This window comes from Sarcophilus harrisii, chromosome 2 (assembly GCF_902635505.1).
Source record: "Sarcophilus harrisii chromosome 2, mSarHar1.11, whole genome shotgun sequence".
NCBI classification, from domain to species: domain Eukaryota; kingdom Metazoa; phylum Chordata; class Mammalia; order Dasyuromorphia; family Dasyuridae; genus Sarcophilus; species Sarcophilus harrisii.
The window spans coordinates 598545393-598565145 of record NC_045427.1 but is presented as its reverse complement, the minus strand read 5'-3'; the positions used below and the strand labels follow the sequence as shown (position 1 = coordinate 598565145).

The 19753-nt window shown below is 39.0% G+C and overlaps 1 protein-coding gene across 1 annotated transcript in view; it reads left to right on the top strand.

Moving 5' to 3' along the window:
• CDHR1 (cadherin related family member 1) overlaps window positions 1–18541 on the top strand; it is a 43786-nt gene extending 25245 nt beyond the window's left edge. Inside the window, exons 8-17 of the mRNA XM_003755146.2 lie at window positions 452–595; window positions 1769–1847; window positions 2914–3014; window positions 5093–5296; window positions 5690–5842; window positions 6865–7029; window positions 8119–8186; window positions 13277–13505; window positions 15692–15946; window positions 17418–18541. Of these exons, the coding sequence (XP_003755194.1) occupies window positions 452–595; window positions 1769–1847; window positions 2914–3014; window positions 5093–5296; window positions 5690–5842; window positions 6865–7029; window positions 8119–8186; window positions 13277–13505; window positions 15692–15946; window positions 17418–17957 (1938 nt within the window). The 3' untranslated portion in view covers window positions 17958–18541. The remainder of the gene's footprint in view (window positions 1–451; window positions 596–1768; window positions 1848–2913; window positions 3015–5092; window positions 5297–5689; window positions 5843–6864; window positions 7030–8118; window positions 8187–13276; window positions 13506–15691; window positions 15947–17417) is intronic.
• Window positions 18542–19753: the final 1212 nt, after the last annotated feature.

Here is a 19753-nt window from a genome sequence, read left to right as displayed (position 1 = left end):
AATATTAGCTATTGTTATTGAAAATATAGACAGAATCACGAAAAAGTATGAACGAGATCATCAAAATTATCAATGTGGTTATTACAATACTAAAAGAAGGAATCCACATATTGAAGATTATTGGTCACTGAAGTACTGAATTCTAATTTATCCATACTCCTTAATATTACCTATTTCTCGTTTTCACATCCTCCTCACCTAAGCAAAGCTTACCCATTTCTCAAGACCCAGTTTAATCCCACCTCCATGAAGTCTCAATTGCACCAGCACTCACTAATATCTACCCCACACTGCTGCTCTCTTAGCATTTATGGACTATACCATATAAATAAATGCTTAACCATGTACTTTCTATTTGTTATTGTTCATTGCTTCATTGTGAAAACCATCTGGCTAAAAAACACTTAGCCCGTTGATTCTGGGTCAGTTCTGATTCTTGCTCTTCTTCCAGGATGGTGGAGGGAAGCTCAGAGGAGATTATGTGATATTCTCAACCACTACTACCATCACCATCAATGTGGATGACGCCCAGGACACAGACCCTGTCTTTGTTGGCACACCCTATTATGGCTATGTCTATGAGGATTCCCAGCCGGTGAGTGAGATTTGATCCTGATAAAATTGGTAGGGAATTCAAATTTGTCTTTATTTCCCCTTTCATGCTCTTTGACCACTCATGCAGACAGTTAAAACCCTCATCATTCCTTTTGAATACCTACATCCTCTACTGGGCTGTGCAAATTGCATCCTATTCTTGGAACCTCACTGGGAGTTGGTTTGATTCTATGAATAGAGCACAGGATTGGGAATCTGAAGACCTGAAAGCTAGTCTTGACTTGCTACTACCCCATTATGTGACATTAGATAAATCTCCTTCTCCAATACTCATTATCTTATTTTATGAAATGAGGGTGCTGAATTAGATTCTCTCTGAGGTACTTTCTAACTCCATAATTCTATACAACAAAATGTATTTACTTTTAATTCCTCTTCTGCCCAAGATCCTGTTCTGTACTATATAAAATAAATGGCAAATTGTTCTTAAAGAGAGAAATGAATCAGAGGAGGAAAAGGAAAGGAAGGGAAGAGAAGGAAAGGGGAAGGAAGGGGGAAGGAGAGGAAAGGGAAGAGAAAGAAATGAGGGGAAGGAAAGAGAGAAGGGAACGGAAGTAGAAAAAGAAGTGAAAGGGAAAAACAAAACTATAGAGAAATATGAAAACTGTCTTAAAATATTTGAAGGTTTGCCATGTGAAAGGATTAGATGATTTTTGGATAATTAGATTGATTTTATTTGGACCCAAAATGCAAAAGTAGGCTAAAGAGTGGAAGTTACAAAGAAGATGATTTTGATTCAATAAAAAGATGTCTCCCTAACAATTACAGTAGTTACAAACTAGAATGGTTTGCTTCAGAAGTATCCTAGTTCAGGAGATATTCAATAAGAGGATGGACTTTTTAAGAATTTTGTAGAGGAATCATTGCTTCAAATTAAGGTCAGAAGGGAACTTGAGTTTCTATCTGAGATTCTACAATTCTATGAAAATGAATAAGTAGGGTCAAAAAATTATTCCAGTGCTGCAATGACAGAAACAGATTTTATGTGTAAGTGGCAAACTAAGAATTCATATGCCTTGAATATTGACTATGACTAAGAACAAGTACTCAGCCATTTCCTTCTCTTAAGCAGGGATGCTCTAGGAATACCTATTTGTGGAGTTCAAGAGTCTCTTTCTCTCTTGTCATGTAACTGTTCTCTATTTTCTTCCAGGGTTCAGAGATTCTGACAGTGGTTGCCGTAGATGGTGATCGGGGTAATCCTAACATGGTGCTCTATAGTATTGTGAATGGTGAGCTCTGGGGGACATATGAAGAAAGGATCCTGGTCTGCTGTTCTCCATACTTTTGATTCATAAATTCTTTGGGTTCCATTTATATAACTGGTATTATATACTAAGTTATGGTACATAAGAAGATAAGGATAAAAGCTATGATATTCCATGGAGCATTAAACTGCTCAAAATATTTATTATCAAATATTTTAATTCTCAATTCTATATAAAGATAGCAAAAGACTATTTCCTACTCAATTAGTCAACAAGCATTTATTAAGTGACAGGCACTTGATAAGGACTGAAGATACAAACACAAAAAATAGTCCCTGTCCTCAAAGACCCTACATTCCTTTCTCCTTTCATATTCATACACACATACATTCATTTCCAAAAATTCTTCTTCCTCCATTATTATATAATAACCTCACACAAACCATACCCACTAGCCTTTAATCTAATACAAACATTATTAAGTGCCTATTATATGATAGTTCCTAGAGCTATGAAAATGAAATTAAAATTAGCCCCTGTCATGAAATAGCTTATATTCTATCCTATGTGCACATCTTTTTAATCTTTTTTAAAGATTTAAAGAAGTCTGGTCTATTTGGAAGTCACGCCTCATAAATAGTGATTATAGAGAGAGGGGTACTCCAAGGCAGCCAGATGACTACTTGCTGTCACAATCAGCATTCTCATACATACACCCACAATCACAGCCACTCTTTTCTCACAAGGAGGAAAATAATAATAGTATAGCCACATGGACACCATGACTTCTGCCTTCATCCCTATGTATAGGGGTTTGTACCCACTTATTGGAGAGGAGAAGGTGGATTTTTTTTGGTGGGGGACAGGGGTAGCAGCATCCACAAGCAATCTAGTAAAAGATGCGAGAGATCCTCTACAATAAATATATAATCCTGGACCATATTATAAAACTTCAGCCTACAGGAGATCACTTGGCTTCTGTGGGACCTCTTAGTTGCATCCTGATGAGAATACTTGAGTTTATTCTTGTTCTAGTCTCTGCTCTACCTTGTGGTTCTATGGGGAACTAGTTCATGTTATTTTAAAACAGGGAGTGATGAAGCCTTCAAGATCAATGAGACCTCAGGAGGCATCTCTGTCACAGTGCCCCCCAACCAGCTCAAGAAGGAAGTATATGAGCTGAAAGTTCAGGTAAGAACGGGGAGAAACTCTCCAAGCACCCATTGGTCACTTCTATTGAATTTGTTTATAGGCAAGACCACAAGTCCTGATGACTCTAACGTTGACTTTTGTAGGAAGATGAAATGGCTCATCATTTATGTAATTTGGGGCACATAGAACTTTTTTCTTTTGAGTATAGTTGATTTGGAGGAAATATTAAATACCTAACTCACCAAAGCAAATGAGTTTAATAATTATAATGGTTCCTATTGATAATCTTTGTGAAAGAGTTCTTTACAAAACTGTGAAGACACCCCATAAGTATTTTATACCCCTTTTACAGATAAGAAAATTGAGCCTGAGAGAGAAAGAAGTCATTTGCCTATAATTTGCACAGTTACTCAATTTTGTTTTCATTTTTATGGAAATATTCCCTAACTAGGAAAGAAAAATTTTTTTCCATTATACAACTAATTAATAATTTTTTTCCTTATATGGGAAAGGCTGGGAAAGCAGAAAGGAAGGACTGGACACTTAGGGGAAAACCAGGAAGAGAAGATAGGGCATAAGGAAGAGTTTTGGTGTGATCCTAAAGGCAAGATAAACAAGGGTCATAATTTTGCCAAGCACCAACATTGAGGGATTTGGGAAGGGCACATCTTTTCCAGGAATGGGTGGGGAACAGTAGCAGGGAGTCCTGTCCCTACCTGTTACCTACGTATTATAATATTACAGAGCTCCCATGAATAACAAAAAGTCTGGCCCTACTCAAGAGCTTGGCTTTGGAGGAATCCCTAAAGTGGATTTAATACTTCTGTCCTTCTAGCTTGCTATCCCTGTTTCCCAGAAGCTACCTATAATCTGCCCCATTTTATCCAAACCCTTTGTCCCTTTAATATCTACTATCAAGAAAGGATCTTGTTCATGAACAAGCATAAATGCTTAGTAAAACATGAGCCATCCTTCTAAGGAGAGACCTGCATTTTAGCTGGGGAGGAAGTGAGGGCAACTATTCATGAGATATTTAAATTTTTATTTTAGCCTAGAAATTCAGATATTAGCTAATTTTATGGGCAAGAGATTTTTTTGAGACGGAGAATGGCTTTTAGGATTTTATTAAAAATCATACCACATATACCAGTGTCTACTCTGCCTATATATAAGAACAGAGAGCTCTGTGTGTCTTTGTGTGTTTGTGGAGAGGCAGAGAGTTGTAAGTGTTTGGCTGATATCATAAATATAAGCAACTTTCCCAACATTCAAGAGCTATAAGTGACAGACTCAAGATTCACACTCAAGTCCTCTGACTACAAATTTGGAACTGCTTCCACTCCTGCAAACTGTGTTCTGTTATTTGTAGATATGCAGGGATCTGGAGTAATTCATTCCAAGTATAATGAATAATATGTATGAAGTTCTTACTGCATGTTAGGCACTTTGCTAAGCCTGAGGATACAAGTAAGAGGAGTATCAGTATTTGTCCTCATGGAAATAATTGGCGAAGTCAACATATTTAAGGGGGGATGACCAGGAAAGGGAGTTTGGGACTAGTAAGTCACAGGGATGATGAATTGATATATAGGGCAGTCAGATGCTATCTCCTTTCCAGAAGTAATACTACAATATTATTGATTTGCTTAAAGAAAGGTAATAGAAGGGCTGGAAACTAGATGGTTGGATAGGTGGATAGTATGTGAAGATGAAACATGGTTTAGTATTTAAGGCCAGTTAGACCCAGTACAGTCAGTCCACTAGTCCCAGTGGACTAATTACATAGTCACCCATCCACTGGACTTGGTCAGAGAGAGAGAGAGAGAGAGAGAGAGAGAGAGAGAGAGAGAGAGAGCTCCTTGGGATTTACTTCTCCAGGTAGTGGGACAATTTATTTTGGATGTCCAGAGTGCAGAAGTCCAGTCTGGAGGCCCAGGCCTGGCATGGAAGGTGCTGGGTACAGGGAAAAAGAAGCAGCAGATGACCTGGATGGAAAGCTAGACAGCAGGATGGAATGTGAAGATGAAGCATGTTTTGTTATTTTTGGGTTTTTTTGCATGTGAGTGTATATGTGTGCATGGAAGTCAGCCCTGAACCACCAGTGTTCCCTCTTGTAGGTGTCGGAGGTCAGTTCCAAAGGGATCCTGGCAGCTCAGGCTTTAACTACTGTAATCATCAGGGTAGTTGACCTCAACAACCATCCTCCAACGTTCTATGGGGAGAATGGACTCCAGAATGCGTTTGAGCTGACAATGTATGAACATCCATCTGAAGGGGAGATTCTTCGGGGTCTCAAGATTACAGTCAATGACTCTGATCAGGTAAGCTGGAACATTGTCTTCTGGGGGAAATGTGTGGCTGTGGGGGAAATCTAGGCAGCCACTGCCTTTTTTAGGGGGGATAGGTTTGAAATGGGATACAGAGAGGAGAAACTGGGTCATCTAATCTCTTTCCATATTACCTAATTATTCTTATTTAAAAATCCTAAATCTCATTTTCACCATCCTTAAAGTGATGGAGTTCACCTAGATGGTCACTAAGGTCCCTTCCAGAGTGGATATTTAATGAAACGTACAAAATATAGTTTTTAAAAAACAAGTCGAGGATCCAGTGAGTTCATAATTTTTGTTGTATCTCTTCCCTCTCTCTGACTCACTCCTACCTTCTGTTCCCCTGCTCCTGCTATCTCTCCTTTTCTACCTTTTTTTCCCCAGGGAGCAAATGCCAAATTCAACCTGAGGCTTGTGGGCGCTGGGGGCATCTTCCGGGTAGTTCCCCAGACTGTCTTGAATGAAGCTCAGGTCACTGTCATTGTGGAAAATTCAGCTGCCATTGACTTTGAGAAGTTCAAGTTGTTAACCTTCAAGGTACCATGAAAGTCCAGCACTGGTCCCCAAACTCAGTCAAGAAGGAAAGAGCCAAACTGAGGGATGGGCTCTTCCCTTCTCCTTCTCAGTGCAATAACAGGTCCTACCCACTGAGTCCTGATGCCCCATCCCTTCCTGGTTTGTCCAGGGCTAAGCAAGTGCCCCATGATCCACACCTGTCCTGAGCCTCTTCATCCATCCTTTCTATGTAATCAAGGGTTGGCAACTTGTCACAGCTGGAATATCATTTCTCTATTTCTCCATTCCCTTCTGAAAGGATGACAGGTGACAACTCTTTTCAGAGATGAGGGAGTAGCAGCATAGTAACCACTAAGATTATCCCTCTATTCCCCAGTAAATATTGTTGTGCTTGAGGATTCCCCTATTATATAAAAGAATCAGAGGGCTTGGGTTCAAATCCAGACTCTCTTGCTTTGTAGCTGTAAAAAGGACATGAAAATCACTTCACTGTGCTTAATTTCCAGATTTGTAAAATGAGGGAGTTGGACTGAAAGGGTCCCTCCTGGCACTAATCTCCATGATTCCAAGATAGAATGCTCCCATAGGTTCCCAGGGAAGCAAAAAGATATTAGGAGAGGAAAAACAGCAGTATGGGGGTAGGGTGACCTTTCAATGTTAGCAGCTAACAATTCAATGATCAATTAACACCATAGAGAGGATTAAACAGCCAGTTTGTCCAGCAGAAATTGCTAGGATGGAATATTAGGGAATCTCTTAGGGAAAGAAATGGATGCTATTAAGAGAGGGAAAAGCAAAATTGACAAGTCTTTCCAGGTTCATGATTTGCCTAAAGCTGACCTGACTTATCATTATCTACCATGTCAGCTTTGGCAAACGTGCCTTAGATTTTGGTCCTTGTACAAGGAGCAACCAGAGTTTCTCTGCCTCGGGAGCATCGAGATGAGTTTTTCTCTGGCTGCCTAAAAGCTCTTTCCCAGGTTGTGTTTATCATTGGCAGTATTGCCCAGATGCCTCCAACCTTCCTCCTCTTCCCTCGCCAGCTCCTGGCAGTGGAAGTGAACACTCCCGAGAAATTCAGCTCCACAGCAGACATCATGATCCACCTGCTGGACACCAATGACAACGTTCCCAAGTTTTCCTCTGACTACTACATTGCCCGGATCCCAGAGAATTCTCCGGGAGGGTCAAATGTGGTGGCTGTCAAAGTGAGTTGGGGATAAGCCTGAGAGTATGAGAGGAGAAAGGACTATTATTGCAAGTTGAGATGCTTGTGGCAAATTGGTGGGGGGAGATGAAGAATTTATTGTCCAGCTGATTTCAGTGGGAAAGGTCTGGGATTTGGTTTTCTCTGGAGCTTGACTTCTTCCTCTACAATTGCATCTGAGAAATGGGGTTGGGGCTTTAGAAGGCATTGTGATAAGGGATAATGGGGGAGGGAGGCTTTCTTATAGCTGTTTTCTGCCAGATGTCACAGGAAAAGAAAAGCAAAAGATGCTTGAACTGGGAATGTAAAGAGGCAACATCTCCAAAGTTACCATCAGTCCTCTCATGGAGAGTCATGTGTTTCCTCCCTCTCTCTGCTTCCTGGTCCTATCCCTATATATTTGTATCTTTTCATTGTCATCTAGCCCAGGCACTACCCTATAGCTTAAAGGAAAACATCGAGTATGAGTGAATCTGCCTCAGAACTCTAGGAAGGGCTTTGACCAATAAATGACAAATTAACTTATGGAAGAGTCAAGAGATTGTGTTCTGCCTGGATTTTTTCTTTATTTTCCCTGTCAATGAAGTTTTTCTTTCTAAATGTCATGATGAAAGAAATGGGAATGGGGTTAAGGAAGCATCTTAAAATCCTCCTTGTGGGATCAAGAGATCCTAGAATTGAATCAAATCCACTGACAGACTCACAATGGGGAGTCATGTCTTTCCATCTTCCAGTCTACTTTCTATTCAGCTCTGATGCCAAATCTACTGTTCCCACTGATACCTGAGATCTATTGGGAGGATACTGGTCTGGACTTAATTTTCCCATGTAAGTAGATTCCAAAATCCTGTTATGAGGCAATGGAAAGGATGTCCAAGTGGCAAGTGTTAAACTTCTCTATAAAGGGGCAGGGAATAGTATACCTAAGAAAAGGCACAAAAAAGAAAAGATCTTAGCACCTATTGACATATATGATAATCACTTCCCAGGACTGTTCTCATGGGAATTAATTCTAGGAAAGGATGAGGTTCCTTCTGTCTCTCAGATTTGGCATTTCTATGAGTCTGAACTCTCTAATTTGCTTTTCTAGGCAATGGATCCAGACTCAGGACTATGGGGTGAAGTCAAATACTCCATTTATGGGACAGGAGCAGAGCTGTAAGTATAACTGCAGACTTGGACACAGAATCCAGATTTATCCCAGGTCTCATATCACTGTGGTTGAAAAAGGGGGCTAGGATAGAAAGGGTCAGTGCCTCCTGGCACAGGATGAGAGAAATTGGATTGGAAAGAAGCACAGGTTGGGAGAGAGTAGAAAAGTGTGGAGCAAAAAGAGAGAAGATTAATTAGATTTATACTACACTTTAGAGTTTACAACTTAGAACATGATCTTCTCACAATAACCCAATGAGATAAGTAATACAAATAATATTATTCCTATTTTATAGATAACAAAACTGAGACTCAGAAATGGAAAGTTATCAATCTAAGGCTAGAAGGCTAGTGTGTGTGACTGGAACTTGAACTCATTCATATCTTCTGACCCCAAAATCCAAACCTTTTTCCAAAGCTAGAAGAACTCTCTAGAGACTAGATAAGACTTCCAGATAGGTGGGAAAGCAGAAGCTGTCTCCCTTGTGTTTCAAAAACCATTCTGTGAAGACAGACCAGGAGTTGCTTCTTCCTCTCACACAGCAATCAAAAGCAGGCACAACAGTCAGACAGAGACCAAAAGCTTAACAAACCACATAATTAAACATCTGCTGCCTATACAATTTATTCTGGCTTCTACCCTTCCAAAAGTGCTTCATCTATAAATATAAATAAATTTCCGGGCTCCCAGGAGGAGTCTGGCAGTGCCTGATTAGACTTTCCTACATTCTCAAGCTTGGGGAAGGAAGGAAACAAGCATCTTAAACAAGCATTCCAGGCACTATGCTAAGCACTTCACCAATATTATCTCATTTGATCCTTCCAACAATCCTGGGAGGTAAATGCTGTTATTATCCCCATTTTACAGTTGGGGAAACTGAGGCATGGAGGGGTTCAATGATATGCCCTAGTTCACATAGCTAATAAGTATCTAAAATAGGGTTTGAAGTTGGATACAAGGCTCAGTGCTCTGTCCCTTTTATTCACTTTGCAAACAGAACCTGCAGGAAAGATTATCTCAGATATCTAGTTCCCCCTGCCCCATAGCCCATAATGCCATTTTAAAAGATGGGCTCCTTTGCCTGGAATATGATTCTACTCTATGCATTTATGCCTTACTTTGCTCTTGTTTTGCTTCTATTTGGTACATTTACTTTATATGGGTGGCTATTCTCGTATGCTGAGATGAGAAATAAACTCCTCTCACTGAGCTCTGTGCCTTCTCAAACCAAAATGCTGAATCTTATACCATCAGAGGTGATGGTATAAGAAATAAGGAGCATCTGAAGCAGCTAAGAGGTGCAGCGGACACAATGCTGGACTTGGAGTTGGGATAGACCTGACTTCAAAGGCAGCTTCAGACACTTACTAGTTGTACGATCCTGAGCAGGTCATTTAACATCATTCAGCCTCAGTGTCCCCTTCTATAAAATGGGAATCATAACTGTGCCCAGGATGGCTTTGAGTGTTATATTAATATATATTATATTATTATATATTAATATTAATTATTAATAAATATGTATTAATTAATAAATGTTAGGGATTGTGTTGATCATTGTTCCTTAGATTTTTGAGAACAGAATCTAAGAAGGGGCAGAAGGATATAGGGTGAATGCCCTAGAGGTAGAGAGACCCAGATTCAAATCTGCCCTCAGACATTTACTAGCTGGGAGACTTTGGGCAAGTTACTTAACCCTATTTGCCTCCTTTTCCTCATCTAGAGAAGGAAACAGTGAAACAATCCAGTATCTTTGCCAAGAAAACCCCAAATAGGGTCATAAAGAGTTGGACATGGCTGAAATGACTGAACAACAAAAGAACAGGGGAAAAGAAGCTCACCTGGTAGTAACAGCTGAGATTAGGTTAGCACAAAAGGAAGCCTTCCTGGAAAGGCTCCTCCAGAAAATCATAAGAGCAGGATTCCAGATGCATCTTTTATCCAAAGGAATAATGTAGATGGCTCTGCTCAACTGGGTGGATACAATGGATCGAGTTCCATTCCTGAAGTCAGGAAGACTTGAATTCAGAACCCATCTCAGACAGTCACTGGCTGTGTAACTTTGGACAAGTCATTTTAAGCCTACCTCAGTTTCCCAACTGTAAAATAGGGGTCATAATAACACCTATCTCTCAGGATCAAATGAAACAATATTTGTGATGTGCTTAGCCCATAGTAGGCAATTAATAAATATTTATTCCCTTCCCCTGTCATCCTTATCCCTGATATCAGACATCCCCAATATCTAGCAATTTGTACATACTTAGCACTTAAATAGTGTTTGCTGAATGAATGAATGAAAGACCCTGAAATCAAGCTGTCATATCCCAAACAGACTTAAGACTAGAGGAAAGAGGGAGCAACTGAGATCCCATTCTCAGTGAGCCTTTTGATCCTGTTGAGAACTTTCATCCTATTTATTGCCCCGGAAGTCGAGGCAGTTGCAATCATCAACAAAGAAGAACAGCTTGAGGCAGAGAAGCTATGGGCTAGTCAACCACACTTCTTACCATACGCTAAAGGGATTTATTAGAAGGGACATTATAGATTATCGGATATAGCCTCTTCATTTTATGGATGAGAAAATAATATTCTAAGAGGAGAAAGTTCACATAGTTAATAGGCAGGTAATAAATAGCTTCCCAAGGACCAAGGAATCTGTGAGAGAGAATTAGAAACAAGCTTCACTAAACTGAAATAAGTAAATAAATAAAATAGTCCAGGAACAGAGAGAGCAAGCAAGTCAAGATCAGGGTCAGATACTAATTGTAAACAAATACAATATTTGTTTAATTTCAAATTACTTCAAAAATTAATTTCAAAAATAACAAAATTTTAATTTGTTTAACATTCAGTCCTTTCATTCCTCTTCAGAAGAATTAAATCTGACACTTGCTGACTGCCTTAGCTACTTAAGAGACCCTTGAGGGGCAGCTAGGTAGTGCAATGGATAGAGCACCAGCCCTGAAGTCAGGAGGACCTGAGTTCAAATCTAACCTCAGATACTTAACACTTCTTAGCTGTGTGATCCTGAGCAAGTCACTTAACCCCAAGTGCCTCAGCAAAGAATAAATAAATAAATAAAATTAAAAAAAAAAAATCCTTGAGCAACCTGAGGCTAGAGATCTTCCTGCTGCATACAGAGACTCAGAGCCTGCTATCCCCAGAGGACAGAGACCATGTAGCTTACATTTGAAGTCAGAGATCCTAGTTTTGAATCCCAGCTCTGATTCTTTTTAGCTGTGTGACCTTGGCAAGTAAGTCACTTCCCCTCTTGGGGTTTCTCCCTCTGTAAAATGAAAAGCATAGATTATATGATCTCTAAAATGACTTCCTGTTCTTAATCTTAAGATCTTATAGTCATTGATCCAACCTCTTCCCAAATGCAAAGAACCTTTTTACAGCACAGCCTTAGGATTTTAAAGTTGAAAGAGGTTACAGCCACTGTATCCCTGATTTTACAGGGAAGGAAGCCCAAAGAGATTGTAACTTAAAACTACAGAGCTGTGATCTTTCAAAAGCCTTATCTTGAATACTTTCAGAGGCAGAGAACTCACCACTTTGTAAAGCTGCCTCTACCACTGCTCTGAATTATTAATATTTAATCCTCCTGAGCCAAAATCTATTTCCCTATAAATTTCTTCCACTGGCCTAATTCTCCTCTCTGGAGCAGCTTCCATTTGCACATGACAAATGTTTAGATAAAGACATCACCTCCCAGTAAGTTTTATCTTCTCCAGGCTAAATATCCCCAGTGCCCTTGCCCATTAATCATGTCATGGTCTTCCTTCAATCAATCCTGATCGCCTTCCTCTGGGTATACTCCAATTTATCAATTATGTTTCAATGAAAATTTGGATCCCAGGACTGATGATCATATTAGAGATATGGCCTGAGCAGGGCAAAATCAGGTGGAATTATTATAACTCCTTTTAATGGAGAGTTGTTGGTTTTTCCTCCAATGCAGAGGGAGCCTGCTCTGCAATACTCAATAAATCAGTCAATGAGCACTAATTAAGCATTTACTCTAAAACAAGAACTGCAACTTAGTCTTATTAATTTAATTTTATTAATTTAATTTAATTTAATTTAATTAATTAAATTAATTTAATTAATTTAATAAAGTCTTAGGTACTTGCCTGGGACATTGAGAAGACAAATTATTTATTTACCTAGGGTCACACAACTTAGAGTCAAAAGCTAAACACGAATATAGGTATTCTGAAACTGAGATTGTTCTCTATCTACTATTCCAAAATTCCAAAATGCTTTTTTTATATATATAACTGTTCAGTTGAAGGGAACTATAGTGAAGAGGAAAGATAATAAAAGCTTACACACACACACACACACACACACTTCTTCACTTCTTCAAATGACACAATGAATGCATTAAGGAAATAAGTATGATATTGTTTGAGTTCTGTTACAGCTTATTCCCGACCTGCTAGATGATAATTTTAAGTTAATATTCTCTCCATTTACGGACAGCTTGAGACCCAATTTACTCATAAATAACATATATACATATATATACACATGTGTGTGTATGTGTGTGTGTGGAGAGAGAGACAACATGCAAATAACTATGTGTGTGTGTGTGTGTGTGTGTGTGTGTGTGTGTGTGGAGAGAGAGAGAGAGAGAGAGAGAGAGAGAGAGAGAGTTAGTTGCATGTTGTTTCCCCCATTAAAATGGAAACTCATTTAAATGAAGACCTTTTTTTGCCTCCCTTTGTATTTCTAGCATTTAACACAATGCTAAGAACACAGTAAGGGCTTAATAACTGCTAACTTATTGACCAGTGGATTGACAAACTCCACTAGCTTTTCCATATGTAAGAGATTGTTTATGAGGCTTACCACTATCTGGTGATCTGGAGAATTTAAATCTGGGGATTGAATAACTTGCTATCACAGGGAACTGTATTCTAAGAGAGGGGAATATATTAATATTTCAACTTCTCTGACTCCCTAGGGAAACTTGAGGAGAGTATGAGTTGACTATCAGAAAAGATTGGACTGGTCCATATTTCAATTTCTTGCCTTGTTGGTTCCTCGTCTATATAAACCTGTGTATGTGATCTGACCCTTCCAGATTCCTGATCCACCCATCTGCAGGAATCATCTATACTCAGCCCTGGGCTGTCCTGGATGCTGAGGTCACTTCCAAGTACAACTTCTATGTGAAGGCAGAAGATACAGAGGGCAAGTACAGCCTTGCTGAAGTGTTTGTCACAGTGCTTGACGTCAATGACCATTCCCCAGAGTTTGATGAAAACATTCAGGAGAAGACAATGATCCTAGGAACCCCAGTAAAAATTGAGGTGGGTTGCTAAACTGACCTTTTAGGGGAGGCTCCCATTCCCCAAATGCTATGAACTAACCCTGTGCCATACAAACCACTATCAACAGGAAATCATAGAATCAGAATATTAAGAAAGAAAGAGCACCTAAAATACCAGCTAGTCCAATATTTGCATATCTGTTTTTAATTTGACTTTGAAAAATATTTATAAGCTTTTATTATCTTTCCTCTTCACTGTACTTCCCTTCAACTGAACAGTTATAAAAAGAAAAGCAAAGTTTTCACAATAAATATGCATAGTCCAGCAAAACAAATTTCTACATAGGTCACATCCAAAAATGTATGTCTTAGCCTGCATTTCAGTCCATCACTTCTCTGACGGGAAATAGTTGACATGATTCATCTTTAATACCCTACACTCATGATTCATGAGTGCATCGATCAGTTCTATAGTCTTTCAAAGTTGTTTTTCTCTTTAATGTTGTTATTGTGTAAATTATTCTCCTAGCTCTTGTCACTTCATGCAGCATCACTGGTTCACAAAAGAATTCCCAGTTTCCTCTAAAACTGAACATTTTGTCTTCATTATGACACAATAATAATCCCTTATGCTCACATACCACAACTTTAGCCATTCCCCAATGGGAAAGCGGCTGCTTAGTTTACAATTCAGGACTACTACAAAAAAAGCTGCTAAAATATTTTTGTTTATATGGATCCTTTTCTTCTTTCTTTACTCTCTCTGGAATATAGGCTTAGGAGTGTGATAACTAGGTCAATATTATGCACAGTATAGTGACTTTGGAGGCACAAAAACCAAATTGCTTTTCAGAATCTAATGCTTGCATCTTATACCTAAGGAAACCAGACATGGTTTGCTCAAGGTCATATAGAAAATTAAAATAGAGGCAAACTAGAACCAGATTTGTCATTGCTACTATGCCATATTGCCTCAAATCCAATCCTCTACATTCTCTTGGCTTCTCTCTCTATGTTCAAAAACTTTGGGAAAACTTCTCTGGGTTTGGCTGAAGTTATAGAATGAAAGCTGTCACACCAACAACCAGGACATATCATCTGTTGGGAAAAAAACAAATCAGGCTCTCAGATCCATCATTCTTTGAGGGGCTTCTTAATATCTTCAATGGCATTCAAATGCATTTATAATGAAAAGGAAATTCTATATTTCTATCATGCTAACCCTGGAGTTAAAAAGCTTCTGCCTCTGGCAGCAGCCCCATTTTGACATTTATAAATAAACACAGCACCCATGCGTGATTGCTTTGCCTTTTAGTATCGTGACTCAAAGCATGAGATTCAAAATCCTCCAAACAAATCATTTTAATTCATTTTGATTACAAAAATAAATAATTAGCACTTGAGCAGAGGGTGATTACTATCATGAAACCAAAAACCATGCAAGATTCCATGACATATACACATGCAGGTCTTTTTCTAAGACCTGAGGAAAAACTATGGAATCTGAATGCAGATCTGTATCCTCCATAAGAATTATAGTACAAACTGCCTTCCCCAATTGAGAAGAAGATTACATTTTAAACACCAGGACCTGCCACTGGAAGAAGTGAGAAATAGGTAAAGTGAAGGGGTTTTTGTACCCCTCCCATTTTCTTTTCTGTTCCCTTGCTTCCCTCCTGCTTCCTAGCTCTCTCACCCCATTACCAGGTGCTCAATACCTACATCCTATTCAAAACTCTTCACTGTAGCCATTCATCCAGTCCTCCCCTCTTCATAAAGCACTCCATGATACAAAACATTTTCATTCCCACAGTGCAGCTGCTCCCAGCCAACTATTAGGGAGAAATCAACCTGATTATACTTATTCACACTAGATCATGATTACCCTTTATCCTCCCAGGATTAACCTCATACCAACTTAAATGAATCTCTTATTGATGAAATTACATACCACTTTTTTAATGAAAAATTTCATAAGCAATAAGGGAGATATCTTTATTTCAGGGAGAAATGGTTTTCCTAAAACCCCTTAAATTGCAAAATGTAAGACATTAACTACTCTACTTACATGTAAATCCAGCCCTATTAAATGCTTATTCTATACTCAGCTACCTTTCACAGTCCAAGGAAATTCATCATTTGTGTTTCATCTAGCCTCCTTACAAGATCATTGCTTAGGGAATACTTGAGTTCCCAAAGTCTGATTCCATCTTTCCTCATGTGCAGGCTACAGACCATGATGCAGAAGAGCCAAATAATGTCGTAGACTATTCCATAATGCAGGCAGAACCTGCCAATGTGTTTGACATCAATGAAAGCACGGGTGAGATCCGATTGAAGGCCTTTGTTCACTCACTGGACATTATCCACAACATCACCAAGAACAGAGACTGCACCTGGTCTGTGTTGGTGCAGGCCAAGGACCGAGGCTCCCCATCCTTCAGTACCACAGCTGTGCTAAAGATTGATATCTTAGATGAGGTGAGCTGAATAGGCCAAAAGAAGCAAAAAAAAAAAAAAAAAAAAGGTGCTTGGGGAGGAAAAGGGAAACTCATAACCATTTCATTCACAGGTGTGTGGTGAACAGGATTCTTTTTGTTATTATTATTACCATGGGGGAGGGGGGATATTGCACTTAATTTTTTTTTGCATTTAGTAGCATTTTGTTTTTTCAATTATATGTAAAGATAGTTTTCAACATTTTTTGTAAGATTTTGAGCTTCAAATTTTTCTTTTTCTCCTTTTCCTCTCCTCCTCTAAGCAATCCAATATAGACTATACATGTACAATCATATTAAACATATTTCCATATTAGTTGTGTTATGAAAGCAAAATCAGAACAAAAGGAAAAATACAAAAAAGAAAAATTTTAAAAGAGAAAATAGCATATTTTGATCTGCATTTAGATTCCATAATTCTTTCTCTGGATTTGAATGGCATTTTCCATTATGAGTCCTTGAAATTGTCTTGAATCACGGTATTGCTGAGAAGAGCTAAGTTTATTATAGTTGATCATCACACAATTTTGCTGTGACTGTGTACAATAATTTACAGAAAATCTTGATTTAGTGGAAAGGATTCTTGTAGAGGTACAAATCTCCAGTTTTGAGATTCAGTGGGGATAAGCTTGCTTGCATCCTCCATGGACCTCCTCCATATGTTCAATGAAAGAATGAGCCATATATTCTTTTGTCATTAACTTACAACATACAAATGATATTTATATTTTGCTCACTATGGAAATTAAACTCACATTTCCCCTGACCCAATGCCTCTGTCTAGAGTTTGATTTTATCTGTAAAAGAGAATACAAGGTAATTTCAGTGCCATGCCACATCCCATTTATCATAGAGGAATAAAATTATTTTATTACCATCACATATAAAGATAAATAACAATACATCCACATAAAGAAAGAGAGGCAAAGTGATATAGTGGATAGAGAACCAGCATTAAAGTCTGGATAACTTGGATTCAAGTCCCATTTCTGCTCCATATTGGCTATGTGATCTTGAACAAGACACCTGATCTCCCATTGGTCTGATCAGTTAAGACTGCCTTGGAAGAGGAATTTTGTCACTTGCGATTCCTTTTGTCAGTTAAATCACAGGTCCTATTCCTATCTCTACAAGTAGATGTGCAGCATAGTTCTATGGAAGGAAACTGGGATTTGGAACCAGGAAGCCTAAATACAGTTCCTGATTCATTACTGGCTGTCTGATGGTAATAAAATCATTCTACTTCTCTAAATTTGAATTTCTTTATTTCTAAAATGCAAATAGTACTTGGAACTGTTTGTTATGTATATATAAATGTATGTATATTCATCCTACCTGACTCTCTCTGACATGGTCCCCAGACTAGGTAAGTGAAACTGTTACAATTTCCTGTCCAGCTTCCGTAGGTGGAGGTAACCATTGATACATTGTGCTCTGTTTTTATTCCTTGACAGACCCTGAATAGAGGTCCCATGGCTGCATTTCTGATGCAAACTAAAGACAATCCCATGAAAGCCATAGGCGTGCTGGCTGGAGTCATAGCCATTATGGTGGTCATTACCGTTTTCATCTCCACTGCCATGTTCTGGCGCAACAAGAAATCCAACAAGATTTTACCAGTCCGGCGGGTGATCCGAAAGAGACCGAGCCCGCCATCCCGCTCCATCAGGACAGAATGGCTCAAATTCAAGAGGTCTCATACAGGAGACAAGTTTGCCGTCAAGGATGAGCTACCTAATGAGAACCATAACAACAACAGCTCAATGTTCACTGCTCCTCCTGAAGCACCAACCCCGCCTCCTCCGCCTAACACTATCCCTAAGATCAGCCTCACGGAATGGACAGTGCCCACAGTCTCAGGCTCACTGACTCCCAAGCGCACCAGCAAGCTGATGAAGGAAAACTTGGAAGCAAAACCAGTCCAATCTGCCCTTGTTTCTGAGCTCAAGCAGAAGTTTGAAAAGAGGGCTGCCAACAATAAACCTTATGTCTGAGAAACCTACCATAGACTCTCCCAAGGCTATCATCCCACTATCCTTGTCCCTGATGACTTAGAACCAGCTGAAAGCAATTCAGCTTCACAGTCACTCACGTTTTTGTACAAGTATTTATTGTTCATTTGCATGGATTCTCTGCCAATTTCCCTTTCCATTTAACAGTGGAAATCATTTCTGCAGTGGCCCAGAATGTGGGTAACAATCATTAGATCATAGTCTGACCACATGCACTTAACTTCTCTCCCCTGAAACTTCACCAAATGTTCCATTGTGAACAAAGTGTTCATTTGATAACTGGTGTTCAAGTTGCCATTGAATGGAGTTGCATAGGTTTTCTTCTTCCTATTTTCATCCCTAGAAAAACTAAAGCTCATTTGGCCATTATTTCTGAACATCCTGACCCAAAAGAACTTAAATGTATGCACAGGACTCCTGCCAGATGTGATGAGACATCGAAAATGCAATGCCAGCTTAGGCTGTTATCATCAAACAAACTCCAAATACTGGAAATTCCTTGATAAAAAGTGTTAGAGGCCAGAGAGTAAACAGATCTTTATCTGAGCTCTTCCTGGCTTCCCTCAGATCAACACCAGATCAAGCCTCTGAATAGGTTTTGGAGTGACAGAATCCACAAATATTTGGAATGGAACAAATTTCCAGTAGAAGATATTTTGGAAGTACTTCATAAAAGGTCTCTCTCAACCAGCCATGGGGAAAGGGGGTGTTGCAGCCCAGCACAGGTGCAGGACAGCACAGGGATACCCATGGCAGAGAATCCTCCATGTGCAGGGGAATCTAGTGGGAGCCTCTTAGCAAATATACAGCATTATTGGCTCCTATGTCATGGCTCAGAAGCCAGAGGATCAGCAGACTAGCTGTGAGACTTCCAACACAACTACAGAAAGCAAATAATGAGCCTCTGTACCCCAGCATAATATGCCATGCACACCCAGCATGGGAAGGAAGCTGGCAGCATCAGCTCCAGCTGTGTGAAGCCACTCTCCTGTAGAAGAAGTTTGGGACAATCTCCCCTTTGTCCTAGGAACAGTCTTCAACCTTTAAAAATGAGCAAAAAAGCAAAAAGAGCTCTGACCATAGATAGATTTTATGGAGACAGGGAAGAACAGACCTCAAATCCTGAGAACATTAAAGGCAAACCGTTTCCAGATAAAGCCTCAAAGAGTGATATAAGTTGGTGTCCATCTCATAAGGCTCTCTTGGAAGAATTCAAAAGGATCTTAAAAGAGAGGTAGAAGAAAATGGGGAAAGGAACTGAGAGCTCTGGAAAAGGAAACACATAAATTGTTTGAAGAAAATCACTCCTTAAATAATAGTTCTGGCAAAATAGGAAAAGAAAACAGTTCTGAAAAACAAAATTTCCAAAATGGAAAAAAAATCTAATGAAGAAAACAACTAATTTTAAAGTTCAATTAGCCAAATGCAAAAAAAAAAAAAATTTTTAAAAGATAACTGAAGAAACTAGTTCACTAAAATTTAGAATTGAACAAATGGAAACTAATGACTCAATATAGCATCAAGATCAGTGAAACAAACCTCCCCAAAAAATGAAAAAAAAATAGAAAAAAATGTAAAACACCTCATTGGATAAAAGGTGACAGGGAGAGTAGGAATAATGTTCAGTCTTGACCTAAGTAAAGCAAATTCAAAGAACTGTTAGGAAAGCAGACACAGACAAAGGGAGGTCAAAGGTGATCTAAAAATGCTCATTCAACTATAGGAGAAGGAGAAAATATTTTGTCTATATCTTTAAGGTGAAAAATTGATAGATTATG